A 15858-nucleotide genomic window follows, 5' to 3' on the forward strand; every position below is an offset into this window, starting at 1 on the left:
CAAGCACTGTTCGTCAAATATCATCCACCCACTGTGTGTTTCGAGAGACTTTGGTTTCTTGGCAAGATGACATGCATTTCAGGACTATTGGATCGGCGTAACACAACATCTTGGGATGAAGTGCCGTCTTTTCCGGCAGTTGTTTCGGTTCAGTCTATCGTGGGGGCCACCACTTAATCTTTTCTATAAGCCGGGTGTCCCATTTGCGACTGGCGTCGCTTTCACACACGATTTCTATCTTCTTCTTTTCGTCAAGCACTTTGTCGGTCTTTGCACGAAGAACAAGGATGTGGCGGCAATCTTTATCGCCGGTTGTGGCCTTTGCCTGGCTTGCATCAGCGACGCCACAAATCAGTGTGTTGCTTTCCTGATGTTGTATTCAAATGCTAATGGCGTCAAGCATCCTTCGCGTCCTTCTCTAATTCCACACGTGGTCCCGTGACTTCAGCAACAAGTTCAGCACGTTTCGACCCCGAAGTTGGGTTCATGGACATGTGCTCTGGTGCTACTCTCAACGTTACTTGCCGTCAAGACGTTGTCCATATTGGGGTTACCATGATCTACTGGCTATCTTCAACGACGCTTTACCTACCTCCTCAGACGATACAATACGACGTAGTTCAGGATGGATCCACCGTCATTACGACGGCCACGCACACGAAACAAAGCAACGTATCGACGCTAGACATGCTGAGCTACACGGATCTTATCCCCACTGCGCAGCAGGGCGGCTGTGTGGGCCCGTATTGCATCAGCACCATTGAGCCCGTCTACGGGACAACCGAGGTTCTTACTTCATCATACAACGGCACAACATGGAGTGACACAATGTAAGTGACATCGCCTCTTTACGGTACGCACGGTAATACTTATCGCTTCAAAGAACCTACCCAACGCCCTATGGTCTCGCACAAGGCATCAATTTCGGCCAAACTGCTGTCTGCGCTGATGGCCAAACGGTAACATCATCCGGGAGCATAATGGGTTTGCCACCAATCCCGGCACCGCAGACGCTGGACTACACGGCCTGGGGCATCGAAATCTTCAACAGCATCCCTGGGTTCGGAGAGGCGGTTGCAAGCCGCTATCCGAAGATTGCGCACTGCACTTGGGGAGGGTTCAATGGGCAGCCGCTGCCCAAGGTCGTCGTGAGCGCTCTCACAGTAGAGACGACAAACGTCGTGACCACGACTCGGGACTCGGCTACCACCAGGGATGTGACCACCAAGCCTACGACAAGGGAGGCCGCGACGACCACGACACCGGCACAAACAGCAACAGCCACCGCTGAACCGCAACCTACCAGCTTGCCTGCTGCGCCCCCAGTAGCTGAGCCCACGCAGACACAACCACCGCTGGAGGCCAATCCAGATACCTCAGTACCTGCCAGCAGCCCCAGCCCAGGCGCGGGCTCACTCATCCTCTGCGGTCTCGGTGGGCCCTGTCCTTCTGCATCCCCATCCAGCCCAACAGATGACCAGCCACCGGCGGATGATCCTCCTGCGCAGAATTCCAACAGCCAGCCTGCTTCGTCCTCTGAGCCCGAGTCGATCTACACCGGTAGCTCCGCAACCTTTGTCCTGGGTCCTTCCCCGTCATCCTCTCCCTCAGACGCCGACTCTCCGCCAGACGCACCCGCCGACTCCCCCGTCCCGATCTACACAGAATCCGGCGGCGCAGTAGCCGTCGGCACGCACACGACCCTCTCCGCCGGCGGTCCGGCGGCAACAATCTCGAACGTCGTGGTCAGCGCGGGGACGGACGGCGTGCACCTCGGCGATAGCGTGTTGTCATACAACAATGGTCCATCGGCTGCCTCTGCTGTAGCAGCAGCAGCACCCGAAGCGACCTTCGTCCTCGGCACAGACACCTACACCTACACCTCCGGCGCAAGCGCGGTGGTGCTCGGTGGGACAACCGTGCAGCTCGGCAGCGCTGGCGCCGCTGCAACCGTGTCCGGCGCCATCCTCAGCGTCGGCACGCAAGGCCAGCTCAACGTCGATGGCGCACCCATATCCTTCGCCGCGCAGACAGCAGCAGCAGCAGCAACGGCCGTGGCCACGTTCGCTGTCGGTGGGGAGGAGTATGCTTACACGCCCGCTGCTGGCACGCTTGCTGTCGGCTCCACCACCTTGACGGCTGGCGGCCCTGCGGCGACCGTCGGGGGGCAGGTTGTCTCGTTGGGGACGGCGGGAGTAGTGATTGATGGGAGTACAGTGGTGTCAGCACCGACTGGTGTGGCTAAGGCAGTTTTCACGGTGGATGGGAATGTGTATACAGCTACACAGGGAGGAAGCACGGTGGTTGTCGCGGGGCAGACGCTGACGGTGGGTGGTGCAGCGGTCGTTGTTGATGGGGAGACACTGAGTTTGGGGCCGAGCGGTGTGGTCGTCGATGGGAATACGGCTTCTTTCGAGGCCGGAGCAGCCATGACGGCGGATGCGGCTCTTGTTACCGTTGGAGGCTCCGAGTATACGTTCAAAGAAGGGGAAACCACGCTCGTGATCGGGTCGAGGACCTTGACGGTTGGGGGCTCGGCGGCTACTGTCTCGGGTGAGGTGGTGAGTCTGGCCTCGAGTGGTGTGGTTGTTGATGGAAGCAGGACTGTTGCATTTAGTAACACTGCTGCACCCACCGCATCTGGTTCTCAATCCGGGAGTGGGGTACCGGCGCAGTATACCGGAGGTACCAGTAGGTCAGAGCTGTGCAGCTCGCATCTCACATGGGCTGGCGCTTTCAGTGTCATGTTTGCATTGTTTGCATGATAGACAGGAGTACGGATCTACGTTTCAGCTTGAGTAGCTGCGCTTGCAATGCCTCCGCTTTGCTGAGGACAAATATTATTTTCTTATTTAATGAAGGATAATGGGCAAAACGGAAATTGCAACTCTGGCTGACTTACTGAGCCGGAACAGTTTGACGGCAGAGAAAGAAAAATATCGTCGTGCTAAACATAGTCAAGAAAGCTAACGGGAATTTGCAGCCAAATGTAATTTGTTCGAAGCGGATCTCTTAGAAGCAGCTGTGACGATAAAAATCATTCTTAGATAATTTAACACAGTTAACATCTTCGCAACTTTCATTCTTATACCCATTTCTGAACAAATTCAGCTCCGTCATCTTCGCTGCCTTTTCTTTTGTCTTTATAGCCGTCATCATAGCTCTCTACGTTACTTAAGCGACTTTGTTAAGCTTTCCCCCCTTCAAGTTACGAGCTAAAGATGCGCCCAACCGAGGCGGCAGGATCTGGTCTTACTTATCAGAGATTCTGCCTTCCACTGTATCCTTCTTGTATGTATTTAAAGCTAGCTGCTGCTGCGTAGACCCCGATGTTTTCTTAGCGTTCTCGAACAAGTTTAGTAAGATTTGCCTGAAACGGAAAACTTGCTCAAACAGGAGCAACTCCCAAGCAGCCAAGACCACAACGCAATATGTGCAGATACTTTTCCTCACCCGTCTAAGCGAAGTCCCTGCGGATTCTTCTCAGATGCCTGGGTTTTGCTTGGCTTTAATTCGCACTTAAATCCCGGGGTGCAGCGACTGTGCTGACAGCACCAACCTACGCATCTTTGCGTCGAAAGAAACAATGCGTTCTTACTTACCACTGCTTTGGATTTTTGCCTTTTGCGTCCCGTCCTTAGCTTTCTCTATACGGCCGCGAACTAATAACTCGACCAGTGAGCTCCTCCATTCAGAACCCCCTACTTTCAAACGTCTCGTACGATGATGACTGATACCTGGCATGCAGTGCCCACCAAATTCGCCGTCCTCCTATTTCCCGCCTTCGAGCTCATCGATGTGTTCGGGCCCATTGACGCGCTCTCGTACCTCAGCTCCACCCACCGCATGGACCTCTACCTAATCTCTTCGTACACCAACACGTCCCTGGCGCCGGTATCCTCCAAGCCCCGCTCCGCCAGCATGAATCCGTACAACAACTCCTTCGGCGCGTCCATCGTGCCCACGCACACGCTCGCCAACGCCCCCGACGACATCGACGTACTGCTGGTTCCGGGCGGCCTGGGAACGCGGGCGGCAGACCTCGCGCCCGCCATCGAATTCATCAAGAACGTCTATCCGCGCCTGCAGTACCTCATCACCGTGTGCACTGGCGCCGGGTTGGCGGCCCGCGCGGGCGTGCTGGATGGCAAGCTGGCCACGACGAACAAGGGCTCTTGGAACAGCACGACGGCGTTGGGGCCGAATGTGCTGTGGCAGCCCAGCGCGCGCTGGACCGTCGACGGTAACATATGGACGAGCTCGGGAGTGACCGCTGGCATGGACGTGTCGTTGGCCTGGATCGCGGAAGTGTATGGCGCCGACGTGGCACGGACGGTGGCGACGAATATGGAGTATGTATGGGTGGATGATGCGAGTGCTGATCCTTTTGCTGTGTCTGTATAAATACTATGACTGAAAGCTTGAAGCACTTGAGCAACTAGTACAATAAACAATTCTACGTGTGATTCAATCAAACGAAGTGCCTAATTTACCACCCAAAAGACTCGCTGTACAGCTAAACTCCGTTGAAGGGATGGGTACGATAATATGAAGTTTAGAAGCGGGGGTCTCTGGTCGTGTAGATCGGAGAAGTGGAGTGAGTATGTGACCTTTGTTGAAAGTGTAGGGAGCGTCAGCGGGATTCGCATTGGAGGAAGTGGTATCAGGTCTTCTAAAGCACTGAGCGATAACTTGTATATCCTGGGTAGGGCTTTCATTTTTTTTAGCTTGTATAAAAATAGTTTAGTACGTAGGGAAATGGTCTATGTGATGAGACAGGGTATGGGAAACGTGCTGCCTTTCTGGTTTTATTCGTGACATACGGCCTAAAAAGCTCTCCTTTCGACTGAGTTCTATTCGTGCACAACGCTGTAGGCTGATGGCTTCTAGTTTTCTCTATGCTTTTAGTTGCTAGTCATTGTCTCATTGAATTCGGTTGATTGTGCTCGTGGCGTTCCATTTTAGATAGCGTAGATACTAAGCAACAGTACCAAGATTTCTCCGTTACGTCCATCTTTTCTACAGCTTTGAGGGAAAGTTCAAGCTAAAGAAGGTGAGTGAATGGATGCTTTATAGTACTGGGGTTGACTTACTTGACGTGAACACTCTTTGGCTCCAGGTACTCATATAAACCGTATTTTCCGAGCTCCCTGCCGTTTCCACTTTGCTTGGTACCCCCGAAAGCAGTGTTCAACTCTGGCAAGTACGGCGAATTGATTGACACGCCACCGCTCTCGAGCTTGCTTGAAACACGTAGAGCGCGGCCCAGGTCATTGGTATATACGTTAGCTGTTCAATGAATCAGTTTATTTGCGAAATTGAACTTCCCAGAGGAATTCGTACCTGCGAGCCCAAATGAACTGTCGTTAGCTAATTCTATTGCTTCGTCTTCCGTATTGAACGTCTGAACGGTCAGAACAGGTCCGAATATCTCTTCCCGAACGATGCGGCTGTCCTTTTGCGGATTGACGAAGAGTGCTGGCTCGATGAATTGGCCCTTTGCGCCTTTCTGGCAGCCTCCGGTTAAAAGAGTTGCACTTTGCTTTCCGACTTCGACATAAGACATGACGCGGTCAAAGTGGCCCTTGTCTACTACTGGCCCGTGTTCGGTGGACGGATTCAATGGGTCCTGGCCAAGTCCCTTGGCAGCAGCCTCAAAGACTGTTTTCGCAGCAGCAATGAACTTTTCTGCGATAGTAGCCTGGACAAGAACTCGGGATGAAGCTAAGTAGAGTTAAATCCTTTCATGTCATGAATGTTTGGATACGACTTACCGACGCAGATTTGGCCGGAATTAGCGAGGAAACCGCCAGCAACGCTAAAAGATTGTCAGTCTGGACTGTGTTGGATCTCTGAGTATCGGAGTGATCTACCTCTGCACAGTGGCCTCAAAAGAGGCATCGTCAAACACGATGGCCGGCGATTTCCCACCCAACTCCAGTGTAACCCGTTTCATGTTGCTCCTTACTGCCAACTCTTGAATAGCTCGGCCAGCGTCCACAGAGCCGGTAAAGCTGATCTTTGCAATACTCGGATGGGACGCCAGCGCCTCTCCTGTTGACCGGGCGCCGGAGACAAATTGGACGACACCGGGGGGAAAGCCAGCTTCCGCGAAGAGGGATCCAAGCGCCAACGCACCCAGGGGTGACTTCTCGGAGGCCTTGAAGATGAACTACAATACAAGGCTCATCAGCACTCCACCTCATCTCAAACAGCAAAAAGGGCACCTACGCAGTTCCCTGCGGCCAAAGCCGGTGCCATCTTCCAGCCAATGTACAGGAAGGTCGCATTCCACGAAGCGATGCCCGCACACACACCAAGGGGCTCGTATCTCACGATCTTGTAAACGCCATTCTCCTCAGGATAAGAATCGCCGCTGATCTTGTCAGCCATGCCAGCGTAGTACCGGTAGACCTGGACCATGTGAGCAATGTCGAACATCTTCAGCATGGTCACCGGCTTGCCGGACGGCAGAGATTCAAGTGTTGCCAGACGATCGGCGTTCTGCTCGGCCAGTTCGGCAAATTTGAGAAGGCACGCCTGCCTCTGGGCACCAGAGAATGTACTCCATGGTCCTTGCTTCCGTGCACGATGGGCAGCTGCTACTGCGGCATCTACGTCCTCCCGGCCTGCCGTCTGGATGCCCGTGTGGATGATGGAATCGTCGAAGGGATTGACCAAGGTCAAGGTCTCTTTGCTTGTTGCGTCGACATACTGTGTTGTTCAGATTAACTTTGGTACGATAATCATCCCTGCATGTCCGGACAAACCTTGTTGTTGATAAAGAGTTGTGACGGTATGTCATGTGCTTGGTACCTGGATGTCGCCATTGTAAGTTGAACAGGTGCTAATGACAAACTCTGGCATTGAACCACGAGGTACTTCGCGCGCTTTCCTACACTTAAAAGCCAGAGTTCAATGGGGACAGTTACCGGTACGGAATGATTCCGCGGCACTGCGGATTATTGGCGAGTGGGGTGCCCCGCATTATTCTTCCCGAGCGGCAATTCGGAATCAACCCGCCCTCCACGACGGCTTCTGCAGAGGGGGATTGCAGCCGAAGGATAACGTGGATCTGTTTGTCGCTCATTTCATGGGAAGTTGAAGCTATCGTACGTACGGGAATATGCAATTGTTATGTCACCTTTCAATCCGGATAATAGCTTCTCTACTGCCCACATATTTTGTTTTTCATATGTCCCAAGGGCTTGACGCTTCACGTTAGCCTTCGGCTACAATCCTCCTCTGTATCCTCCACCCCAAGTTGTACCGCACTTCGGCTAATTAGTCCGGTCGATCAGTTCTCCTTTTCTGGAAAATCTTCCGCGTAGAACCGCATTAACTTAGAGGATTTGAGGGATTGTAAACTCCAATGTGGCGATTGTTACAGCGTGTTAATACCTGGAAAATAAAAAAATTCGTTGCCTCAAAAGGCGCCATACTGGCTGCTAATGATGAAACGCGAAACATCAATTTCATAAGCTGAAAATCGTCATATGGCCTGGCCAAGGTTGCTCGGGGCAGACACTCTAATACCACTATAATAATGCACGGTCACAAAAGGACTGTTTGTTTCATTGCTGCGCAACTTGTTATTTGCATAGAAAAAGTACATAGAGTAAGAGCGGCCCAGAGTTACAATTTACCAAAACCTCCATGACCAACAATATTCAGACAGCCAAAAAGCAACCAAAGAAGCATCATCAAATACCCAACCACTTCCAAGATATTCTTCCAGTTTGGTCTTGTGTGCCCAAGTCACGCCGACCCACCAGCTCCTCTCCTGCCAGGAATAGCACTCCACGCTTCGCCCACAATCACAAACTTCGCCTCAGTGGCAAAGCTCTTTCCGGCGGCCTCGGCGTCGTTAGCCTTCTGGCCCTCGCCCAGTAGCACCGTGTTCTCGGGGTATATCTTGCCCAGCAGAGCGAGACCCACGAGTTGGTCCCTGACCGGAACGACGTGCAAGCCGCCCTGCGCCGCAGACACGAGGCCATCGGCAGGCTGCTTTGAGAGGAGCTCAACGGCGTCATGAACGGAGAGAGACTCCCCGCTGAAAACGTCACTGGTTGTCGAGTCCGTCTTGGACGACTGCTTCCCGGCGCCGCTGTCGCTGGCGCGGTATGAGTAGCGACGTCCGCGGGAAATCTGGCCAATGTCAACCGCAGCGGTGCGGCCATCGTCGAAGCTGAGGACGAGGCTGAGCGCAGCAGTGCCGCTGGCGGAAGATTCGGTTGGCTCGAGGAAAGCCTCTGCGATGCGAGGCGCGGCACTGAAGACTGCAGAAACGGCATCCCTCCAGCCATTGGTGGAGATATTTGCGGTCTTCTCCGGGGCCTCAGAAGGCTCGATGCGAGGCGCAGAATAGTAGTCCTGGGTGGCGTAGTCGAACGTCACCACTTCTTTCTCTCCTACAACGCGTGCCGGAAAATAGTGCAGCAGACGCAGGCTGCTACCACCAGCCAAAAACGCCGGCAGAGCCACGCCGTTCGCGTCTTGCCACCCATACCCGACACTCTCCCCCCTCTTCTTCTCCGGTATGCCCGCCACCGCCCGCGCGAAGCCGACGACCGCCTTCTGCGTCAACACCTTGGTCAACAGCACCGTCAGGAACCGCTCCCTCGCATCCTCCACAAACCGCATCCCCAGCCCCTCCCCCTCATCAATCCGAATCAGCACATCACCGTAATTCTCCCACGGCAGCAACGCATCCCTCAGCAACACCATCTGGTGCAGCCACTCGTTGTACAGCTGCATGAGATGGCGCTTGCTGCGCGGGCCGAACATCAGCTGCGCGACGACGGGGAACAGGAGGTGGCCCTCGCACGGGGAGCGGATGTCGAGCTTCGGCTCGAGCTGCACCTGCGCCCTCTTGGCCTCGTCGTCGGCCACCTCGCGCGCCCAGCCGACGACGGCCGCGCCGACGCGCAGCGCCTGCGCGTGCATCTCGCGCTTGCTGGCGTCGAGCGTGTGCGCCGGCGGCAGCTGCAGGCTCGACTCGCGCGTGTCCGTCTTGAGGTTCGACGCCAGGTTGTCGATCAGCAGCTTCCGCGCCGCCGGCGTGCCCGAGTTGGCCGGGTCGGGCCCCAGGTGGTGCAGCACCGCTTCGAGCAAGGGTGCGCACGAGGCGACGATCTGCTGAGGTGTGTATAGGCCCGACGGGATGCGCCAGCGCGCGTTGCGCACGCGTGGGACGCTGCCGCCGGCATCGGGGTGTGGGGTGAGGAGCGTGCCGATGGTGAGATTGGCGAGGGTTGGCCCCGCGGGGGTGGTGAGGAGGGTGGGTGTGGCAGAGGGCATGGTGGAGGGTTGGAGCGGTGATGATGTTGTTGCGCTAAGGGTTGCGACGGTGGAGAAGAGATGGAGAGGGTGGAGTTTGTTGGCGCACGTCTGTTGCGCTGTGGTGAAGTTTGCCTGGTGTGATTACAGGTTAAATTTCAATCATGCAGAAGGAGAGGCAAGTCAACTCACTGTTGTGATGAAGACGGCAAATGCGCTTCGTATGCGGAAGAGACGAGATCGCATCAAGGTGTGCGCAGTTGCTGCCAGAAGAAAAGGCAGCAGGCCTGGTCAGCTCTCTCTTTTAAGCATTGAAAACTGCTTAGAAATGCAATTGGACTTTCTGCGCGGTTTCATGGCCGTCATATGGTGCTGTCGGAGCAGCGTGTCCTGGCTCCGGAGTTGGATGGTCGTCGCGTGCCTGATCGCCGCCGCCTCCGCACCTGCCGCCACAACCGCATCACCCTGCCACCCAAGACCATTCATTCCGCCGCACCTTTCGTCCGCTTACACCGCAGTCATGCTTGACGCAAGGCATTGAATTGCATGTATTGGAAAAAGTAAGAGACCGAATCGGAAGTAAACGTGGATTCTATCGTTGCCGCTCTGCTGCATGCATGCAGCCACACTTGCACTCATCATTCGCCCGCCGGCCAAGCATGGCTCCCCTCGCCATTTACGCAAGAGGCTTACGGCCCCGGACCCACTTCAACCGCGGCGTATATCCATACGTCTTCATCTCCACCACCAACCTGTCCAAGAACTCATGATACTCCTCCGCCGTCTTCGCAACGCCAGGAATGCCCTCCCCTGCAGCTTCAATTAGTCTTCTAAAAACGGACTAAGTAGGAGGAACGAGTGAACTCACCATCCACAATCTTCCTCGCCACGTGCCTAAAGCTCTCCACCCACAACTCTGCGCTGCGGCGCTGCACCTCCTCGCCGCCCTTCGCCGTCTTCCCGTAGCCGAAATCGAAGCTCCGCAGCTCCACATCGACCAGCCCTTCTTCCTTCATCAACCCCTCCAGCTTGTCCCACACGCGGACGTCCATCCCGCTACCCGCCGTCGCCCAGTCCTGCACCAGGTTCAGCTTGCGCTGCTCCGGGCAGTTCGCCGGCGCGCCCTCGTTCAAGATCCACTCGGCCTCGACGAGCTGCAGCACGCCGACGCCGGGCTTGAGCGCCGCCGAGAGGTGGTGGATGGCAGCCGGCCAGTCTTCGGCCTGGATACCCCACACGAGGAGGCGCTGGTGCACGAGGTCGAAGCGATCCGTGAAGCCGAAGGACGCGGGGAAGGGGGTGCGGATATCGTGCGTGCGCAGCGTGAGGGATGGGTGCGTGCGGAAGAGGTCGGGGCTGAGGTCGACGCCGTGGAGGTCTAAGGTGCGGGGCTGTTGGGATTGGAGGTCCAGAAGCCAGGTGCCTGTTCAGAAGACGCCAAGGGTTAGTGTTACGATTCGGAGTGATTTGCCGAAGATTTGGCCTTTCCCAAGTCTCGATTACACTTTCTGCATGGGCAGCTGAAGCAGACATCCGAACGTGCAGGACACTATCCAGACATAGCCTTCAGTCCCCCATAGAAGCAAGGTGTTATGCTCTAGCGAGACACTTTCGGGAAGGTCAAATCCTTGTCATCCGCTGTAGTGTAACTTCAAATGGAAGGATCGACGTGAGATGCAGAGTGAGAATGTTCCGGACGAAACATAGCGGAGAGGCAGATGATGTGTGCTTGGGTGCCATACTGCGCTTAAGCTTCGCATGCACCTGACCGCACGGCCCGACCCCCGATCAGGAAAGAGAGAACACTTGTAACGGACAACGAATAATGGATGAGATACTCACCGTCGGCACACCCGGAGTCCAGAACAGCAGCTCCTGCCGGCAGCACATCAGGCACGAGCTTGCCATCGGTAGCAAGCTTGATATGCTGGTGCTGGCGCTGGAGCCGCTCAATCTCGACGCTGTTGTGGGGCAGGAAGTAGTCACCCTCGGTGCCCGCAAAAACGGCATCGTCTTTGCTAGCCGGGAGGACCGAGGCAGGGACAGGAACATCCTGGGGCAGAATTTGCGTGGTCATGATGAATAATCGGTGGAGCAAATCGATCGAAGAAAACGGAAGTAGGTAGTGTGACGATCACGAGTCTACTGGAGCAACTTTGCAATCAATGGACGAACGCACGGCTAGTTATGCGTCGACACCAAAGGGAAAAATTCCAGACAGAAATCCTTCCAGCGGAAGGTGCATCGGGGCTGACGTGCATGGGGTCGGATGGCGTTGGTGTAGCGGACGCAGGGTAAGGCAGGGGTGGTGAGGCTGGACGTCCATCTCCGGATTGCTAGCGCCGGAGCAAAATGGTCGTCGTTGCGGAGTCGACTAGCCGCTTCCGGATGTCGTCAGCACCAACTCCGCCCGACCGCCTTCGTGACAGATGCGTGTCCAAGGCAGATGCAGAGAAACAGCGGCCTTGGAGCTCATCATGCATCTCTTTCTCTTCGCCTTAAAAAGACCTCGAGTCCCTCTACTCGTCTGGCACATGAACCATCATCGCTGAAGAGCTTGTTCAATCATGTCGGACAGTTCCATCAAGTCAGCAAAGGCATCGGACGTGCAGGACAGCGCCGTGCAGAGCGATGTCGAAAAAGGGCCCGAGCCAACCACACCCCAACGTGCCATCAGGGGATGGAGGGTAAGCAGAACGCCTTCGGCGTCGGTGCACAATCAAGGGGAAATCACTGACTCGATGGCTACAGTGGTGCCTGGTCGTCATCGTGATGCTGTCTAGCATTTTCCTCTTCTCACTGGACAATACCGTTGTCGCAGATCTGGTCCCGGTAGGTTGTTTGGATCCAGAAGATTGCGCGGCTCGCTTGCGGATACTGACATTGATAGATCCTCGTTACTGAATTCGACGCCGTTGACCAATTGACGTGGCTATCGGTTGGGTAAGAACTTTCCGCGGCTTGTACAATCGGGGAAGTACTGACTCGAGCCTTCAGCTTCACTATCGGTGCTGTTGTCCTCGCCCTGTCCTGGGGGAAGGTCTACGCGACATTTGATACCAAATGGCTGTTCATTGGTTCTACCCTCCTGTTCGAAGCCGCATCAGCCCTCTGCGGTGCTGCACCCAACATTTCTGCGGAGATAGTCGGACGTGTTCTTGCCGGCGTCGGTGGTAATGGAATGTACCTGGGTACTCTGACTCTGGCCTTCATCCACACGTTGGATACGGAGCGACCTCTGTACCTGGCCTCCATGTTAGTCTCACTTGACCACACATTGCCTTTCCCGAAGCTGACTTTTTGTTTGCAGTGGAATTCTCTGGGGCCTCGGCACCGTCCTTGGACCTGTCGTGGGCGGAGGCTTTGCCAAAGTCGACTGGCGCTGGGCCTTCTACATCAACCCGATTATCGGAGCCTTCCAGCTTGTGATCTGTTACTTCCTCATCCCCAGCACCGATCCTGCTCCGGGGATTCCCTTGTCGACTCGCTTCGCCCGGTTCGACTACATCGGCTCGGTCCTTATCACTGGTGCCATCACTACGTTTGTAATGGCAACAAATGTCGGTGGCACCATGTGGTCATGGGGCAGTGGCCCCAGCATAGCCCTCTTCGTCGTTGCTGGCGTGCTCATCCTGGCGTTCGCAATCCAACAGGGCTTCAAGATCCTGACCCGCTACGAGGATCGCGTCTTCCCCGTGCAGTTCCTTTGGAACAAGGACGCGGTCCTGCTCTTCATCTGCGCGGCTGCTTCAAACACAGCTGCCTTTGTCCCCATCTACTACATTCCCATCTACTTCCAATTCACCAGGGGGGATACGCCACTGGAGTCTGCAGTCCGTCTCCTGCCTCTCATCTTTCTCCTCAGTGCAACCGTCTTCACCAATGGCCAGGTCATGTCCAAGTGGGGCTCCTTCCAGGACTGGTACATCGGCGGCAACATCTTGATCATTATCGGAGGCGCTCTGTTCTGTAAGTTCATATGGTAATCTTCCTGGATCTGGGCTGACTGGAGGGGCTTTAGCGCGGATCACCGCTGAGACGTCTACTTCGGCAATATACGGCTATGAGGCTCTGCTCGCTCTCGGTTCTGGCGCCATCGTACAGGCCGGATATACGGTCATCTACCTCTTCATCAAGCCCGAAGAGAGCGCTGATGGAGTGAGCTTCATGACCCTTGGTACGTCGGAATCCTTGAGTGCTTGATGCAACTGATGCTGACATATCCTTAGGCCAACTGGGAGGCATTGCTATTGGTCTTTCCGTCTGCGGGGCCGTTTTTCTCAATCGGGCAATCGTTTCGTTGCAGCCGCTCCTACCGGACATGAGCCGGGTTGACATTCAACGTGCCGTTTCAGGAACCAGTAGCAGCGTCTTCCTCTCATTGCCCGAGGAGACAAGAAAAGCAGCGCTGGACGTGATCGTTAAATCTCTGACCAAGGTGTAAGTGATCCTTTGCAGACGTGATATTTCAGTACTGAAAAAGTGATTTCAGTTTCATTCCGGTGTATGTTGCCGGTGCGGTGGGACTGATTTGCTGTGTTTTCATCAAGGTACGTGTGGCAGGGATGACAGGGTTTGGCGACAGCAACACTGACACGAAAACAGAGGAAGAACATTGGCCGAGTCATGGCTGGTTTGGAATAGATGATCGTCAGTAAAGTCTATCTTTGTCTTTTGAACGATAGAAAACGGACCCAAACTCCAGGTGATAAATCTCTTGGAAGGAAATTGTAAAATGGCGAAGGAACGAAAGTCTAGAGTAGTAAATGACAAGCAATGATCAAATCTCGCAGTGCGGATGAACTTGAAAGTCCCGGTTCGGCGGAGTACAGGCGTGCAAGGACTTGATCGCGGTCCGGCCCTTTGATGCTGTCAAGGGTGTCGGCGAGTTCATCCGACCACCCAGACCGCTCACGAGCATCACGCCATTCCGTGGCTGACCGAGCTCCCCACACATCATTGGGGGCCGGCAGCGGCATGGAAAAGATGTAATCATCATCCAGCGGCTCATAGTAGTAAGACGCACGACCGTTCTCGTCACTGCCGGTGAGGATGTTGATGATGTTGACCATGAAGAGCGTGCGACGGACGGTTTCGGCCACGAGCCAGCTGGCCCAGTTGGCCGCACCACCAGAACTTAGCTCTTGAGAATGGTTCTTGCGGAATATTCGGGCCATCTGTTTGCACACGCGTTAGAATATGAAGGCAACTATAGTGGATTGCACGAGATTTCATCTTTGATACTGCACTCTTCGTCAGTGGGCAGTTGCAGCAAATGTCCAATGGATGCGAGATTGAAACCTGAGCAATCCATCCGGACATGAGATTCAACTACCCACGTGACAAGCATGCGAGCTTCTTGGAGTTAACCAAGTTGGAATGATGAAATCCGATGCGAACGGCGGAGGTGAATCTCCTACCTTGAGAAGAAACGGAATATGGATTTCAGCTGCCTTCATGTTGGTTTTGGAGCTGCCCTCGCCATTATCCAATAAAGCCGAGATTTGGTAGATAAGCATTGCATGGAGCGCATCCCACTCTTCAACACACGACAACTGATGCTGTCACGGGTTAGTAGGACGCAACGACCAAGCCGCGGGAGGGACTCACAAATTCGTGCATCAGACGCTCACGCTGGGCGGCGGTTGCGCGGCGAGCGAAGCGAGCACTTCTCTCATTGGCAGTGGCTGAATGGTAGCACAGGGCAGTTCTCGATTGGACCATGGCTGTGATATCACCGTAAGAGCCTTGGAAGGCGTACAGTGTATGGTGGACGAGCGGGGACCTGTAATCGTCCTCCATTAATAGGTCGGCGTAGTTGCATACGATTGTCAAAAGGTCCTCATGCGTAAACGTGCGACGGTGCTTGTCAGACAAAGGCAGATCGAGGTGACGAGGGCCCGACGAGGTTGATGAGGCGGCAGAGGATGGCGTGTCACCAGTCAAACGGCCGCCTTGGCCGCTCGAAGACTCAAAAAAGGGCGGCATTGTGTCGCTTCCGGTGCTAGGTAGATCGGTCCCTTGCAGGAGCGCCTGAGGAAAGAGGCTGGACCAGTCAGGCAGATATAAGTCCGGAGGGCCGCCAGCGTTTAGCGCTGGATGCATGCTAGACTTGGGAGTCGCCAGCAGGTCACCAAAAGCACCGGGGGTGGGCATTTCAGCCGAACCCGCGCGCGGCGACCAGATTATGGGGCTCGTGGAGCCCTGTAAGCCTTCCATCTGCAGCGAGTGAAGCAGCGCATCTGTATCGGCGTCATGCTGACGGACGGGTTGTTGGCTGGAGGTCTGGAACGAGCAGGGCTGGCGGCGAGCAAGGCAGCGAGAGCATGCTGGGCGGGTGAGGCAGCATTTGGACTTGGTGCGGACGCAATCGTCGCAGGCCTTGCGTTTCGATGTCTTGGAAGCGTTCTGGCAGCGGCGGTGATGGCGGGCCATCAAGTCGCCTGGTGGGGCGAGTCAGCTGAGACGTCAGACGGAAAGGCGCGCGAGGGCAGGCTCACGGCGAGCAAACTGCTTGTCGCAGAGCGGGCAGGCGAAGCGCTGCGCATCCTCTGACATTGTGGATATGGTGTGGTTGTG

At 55.2% G+C, this 15858-nt stretch overlaps 6 protein-coding genes across 6 annotated transcripts; 2 read left to right on the forward strand and 4 right to left on the reverse strand.

The window, feature by feature from the left end:
- Positions 1–486: 486 nt before the first annotated feature.
- Positions 487–4404, forward strand: LTHEOB_11005 (uncharacterized protein; the record flags this gene model as incomplete). The annotated part of the gene is made up of 3 exons (XM_035507714.1): positions 487–830; positions 884–2685; positions 3749–4404. 3 exons carry the CDS (start codon positions 487–489, stop codon positions 4402–4404), a joined length of 2802 nt encoding a protein of 933 aa, XP_035366936.1.
- Positions 4405–5089: 685 nt separating this feature from the next.
- LTHEOB_11006 (Aldehyde dehydrogenase protein) lies at positions 5090–6830 on the reverse strand (the record flags this gene model as incomplete). The annotated part of the gene is made up of 6 exons (XM_035507715.1): positions 5090–5289; positions 5344–5688; positions 5775–5818; positions 5874–6172; positions 6232–6714; positions 6771–6830. The coding sequence occupies 6 exons, from the start codon at positions 6828–6830 to the stop codon at positions 5090–5092; spliced, it is 1431 nt and encodes a 476-aa protein (XP_035366937.1).
- Positions 6831–7758: 928 nt separating this feature from the next.
- On the reverse strand, positions 7759–9300 carry LTHEOB_11007 (uncharacterized protein; the record flags this gene model as incomplete). Its single annotated transcript, XM_035507716.1, has 1 exon — positions 7759–9300. The coding sequence occupies one exon, from the start codon at positions 9298–9300 to the stop codon at positions 7759–7761; it is 1542 nt and encodes a 513-aa protein (XP_035366938.1).
- A 655-nt stretch (positions 9301–9955) lies between these two features.
- On the reverse strand, positions 9956–11356 carry LTHEOB_11008 (Methyltransferase; the record flags this gene model as incomplete). The annotated part of the gene is made up of 3 exons (XM_035507717.1): positions 9956–10089; positions 10148–10702; positions 11122–11356. 3 exons carry the CDS (start codon positions 11354–11356, stop codon positions 9956–9958), a joined length of 924 nt encoding a protein of 307 aa, XP_035366939.1.
- A 490-nt stretch (positions 11357–11846) lies between these two features.
- On the forward strand, positions 11847–13923 carry LTHEOB_11009 (putative efflux pump antibiotic resistance protein; the record flags this gene model as incomplete). The annotated part of the gene is made up of 9 exons (XM_035507718.1): positions 11847–11966; positions 12031–12111; positions 12170–12222; positions 12277–12534; positions 12590–13248; positions 13301–13456; positions 13509–13719; positions 13772–13829; positions 13885–13923. The coding sequence occupies 9 exons, from the start codon at positions 11847–11849 to the stop codon at positions 13921–13923; spliced, it is 1635 nt and encodes a 544-aa protein (XP_035366940.1).
- A 110-nt stretch (positions 13924–14033) lies between these two features.
- LTHEOB_11010 (putative C6 finger domain protein) lies at positions 14034–15837 on the reverse strand (the record flags this gene model as incomplete). Its single annotated transcript, XM_035507720.1, has 4 exons — positions 14034–14456; positions 14700–14834; positions 14890–15722; positions 15780–15837. 4 exons carry the CDS (start codon positions 15835–15837, stop codon positions 14034–14036), a joined length of 1449 nt encoding a protein of 482 aa, XP_035366941.1.
- Positions 15838–15858: the final 21 nt, after the last annotated feature.

This window comes from Lasiodiplodia theobromae, assembly GCF_012971845.1.
Source record: "Lasiodiplodia theobromae strain AM2As chromosome Unknown scaffold_43, whole genome shotgun sequence".
NCBI lineage: Eukaryota > Fungi > Ascomycota > Dothideomycetes > Botryosphaeriales > Botryosphaeriaceae > Lasiodiplodia > Lasiodiplodia theobromae.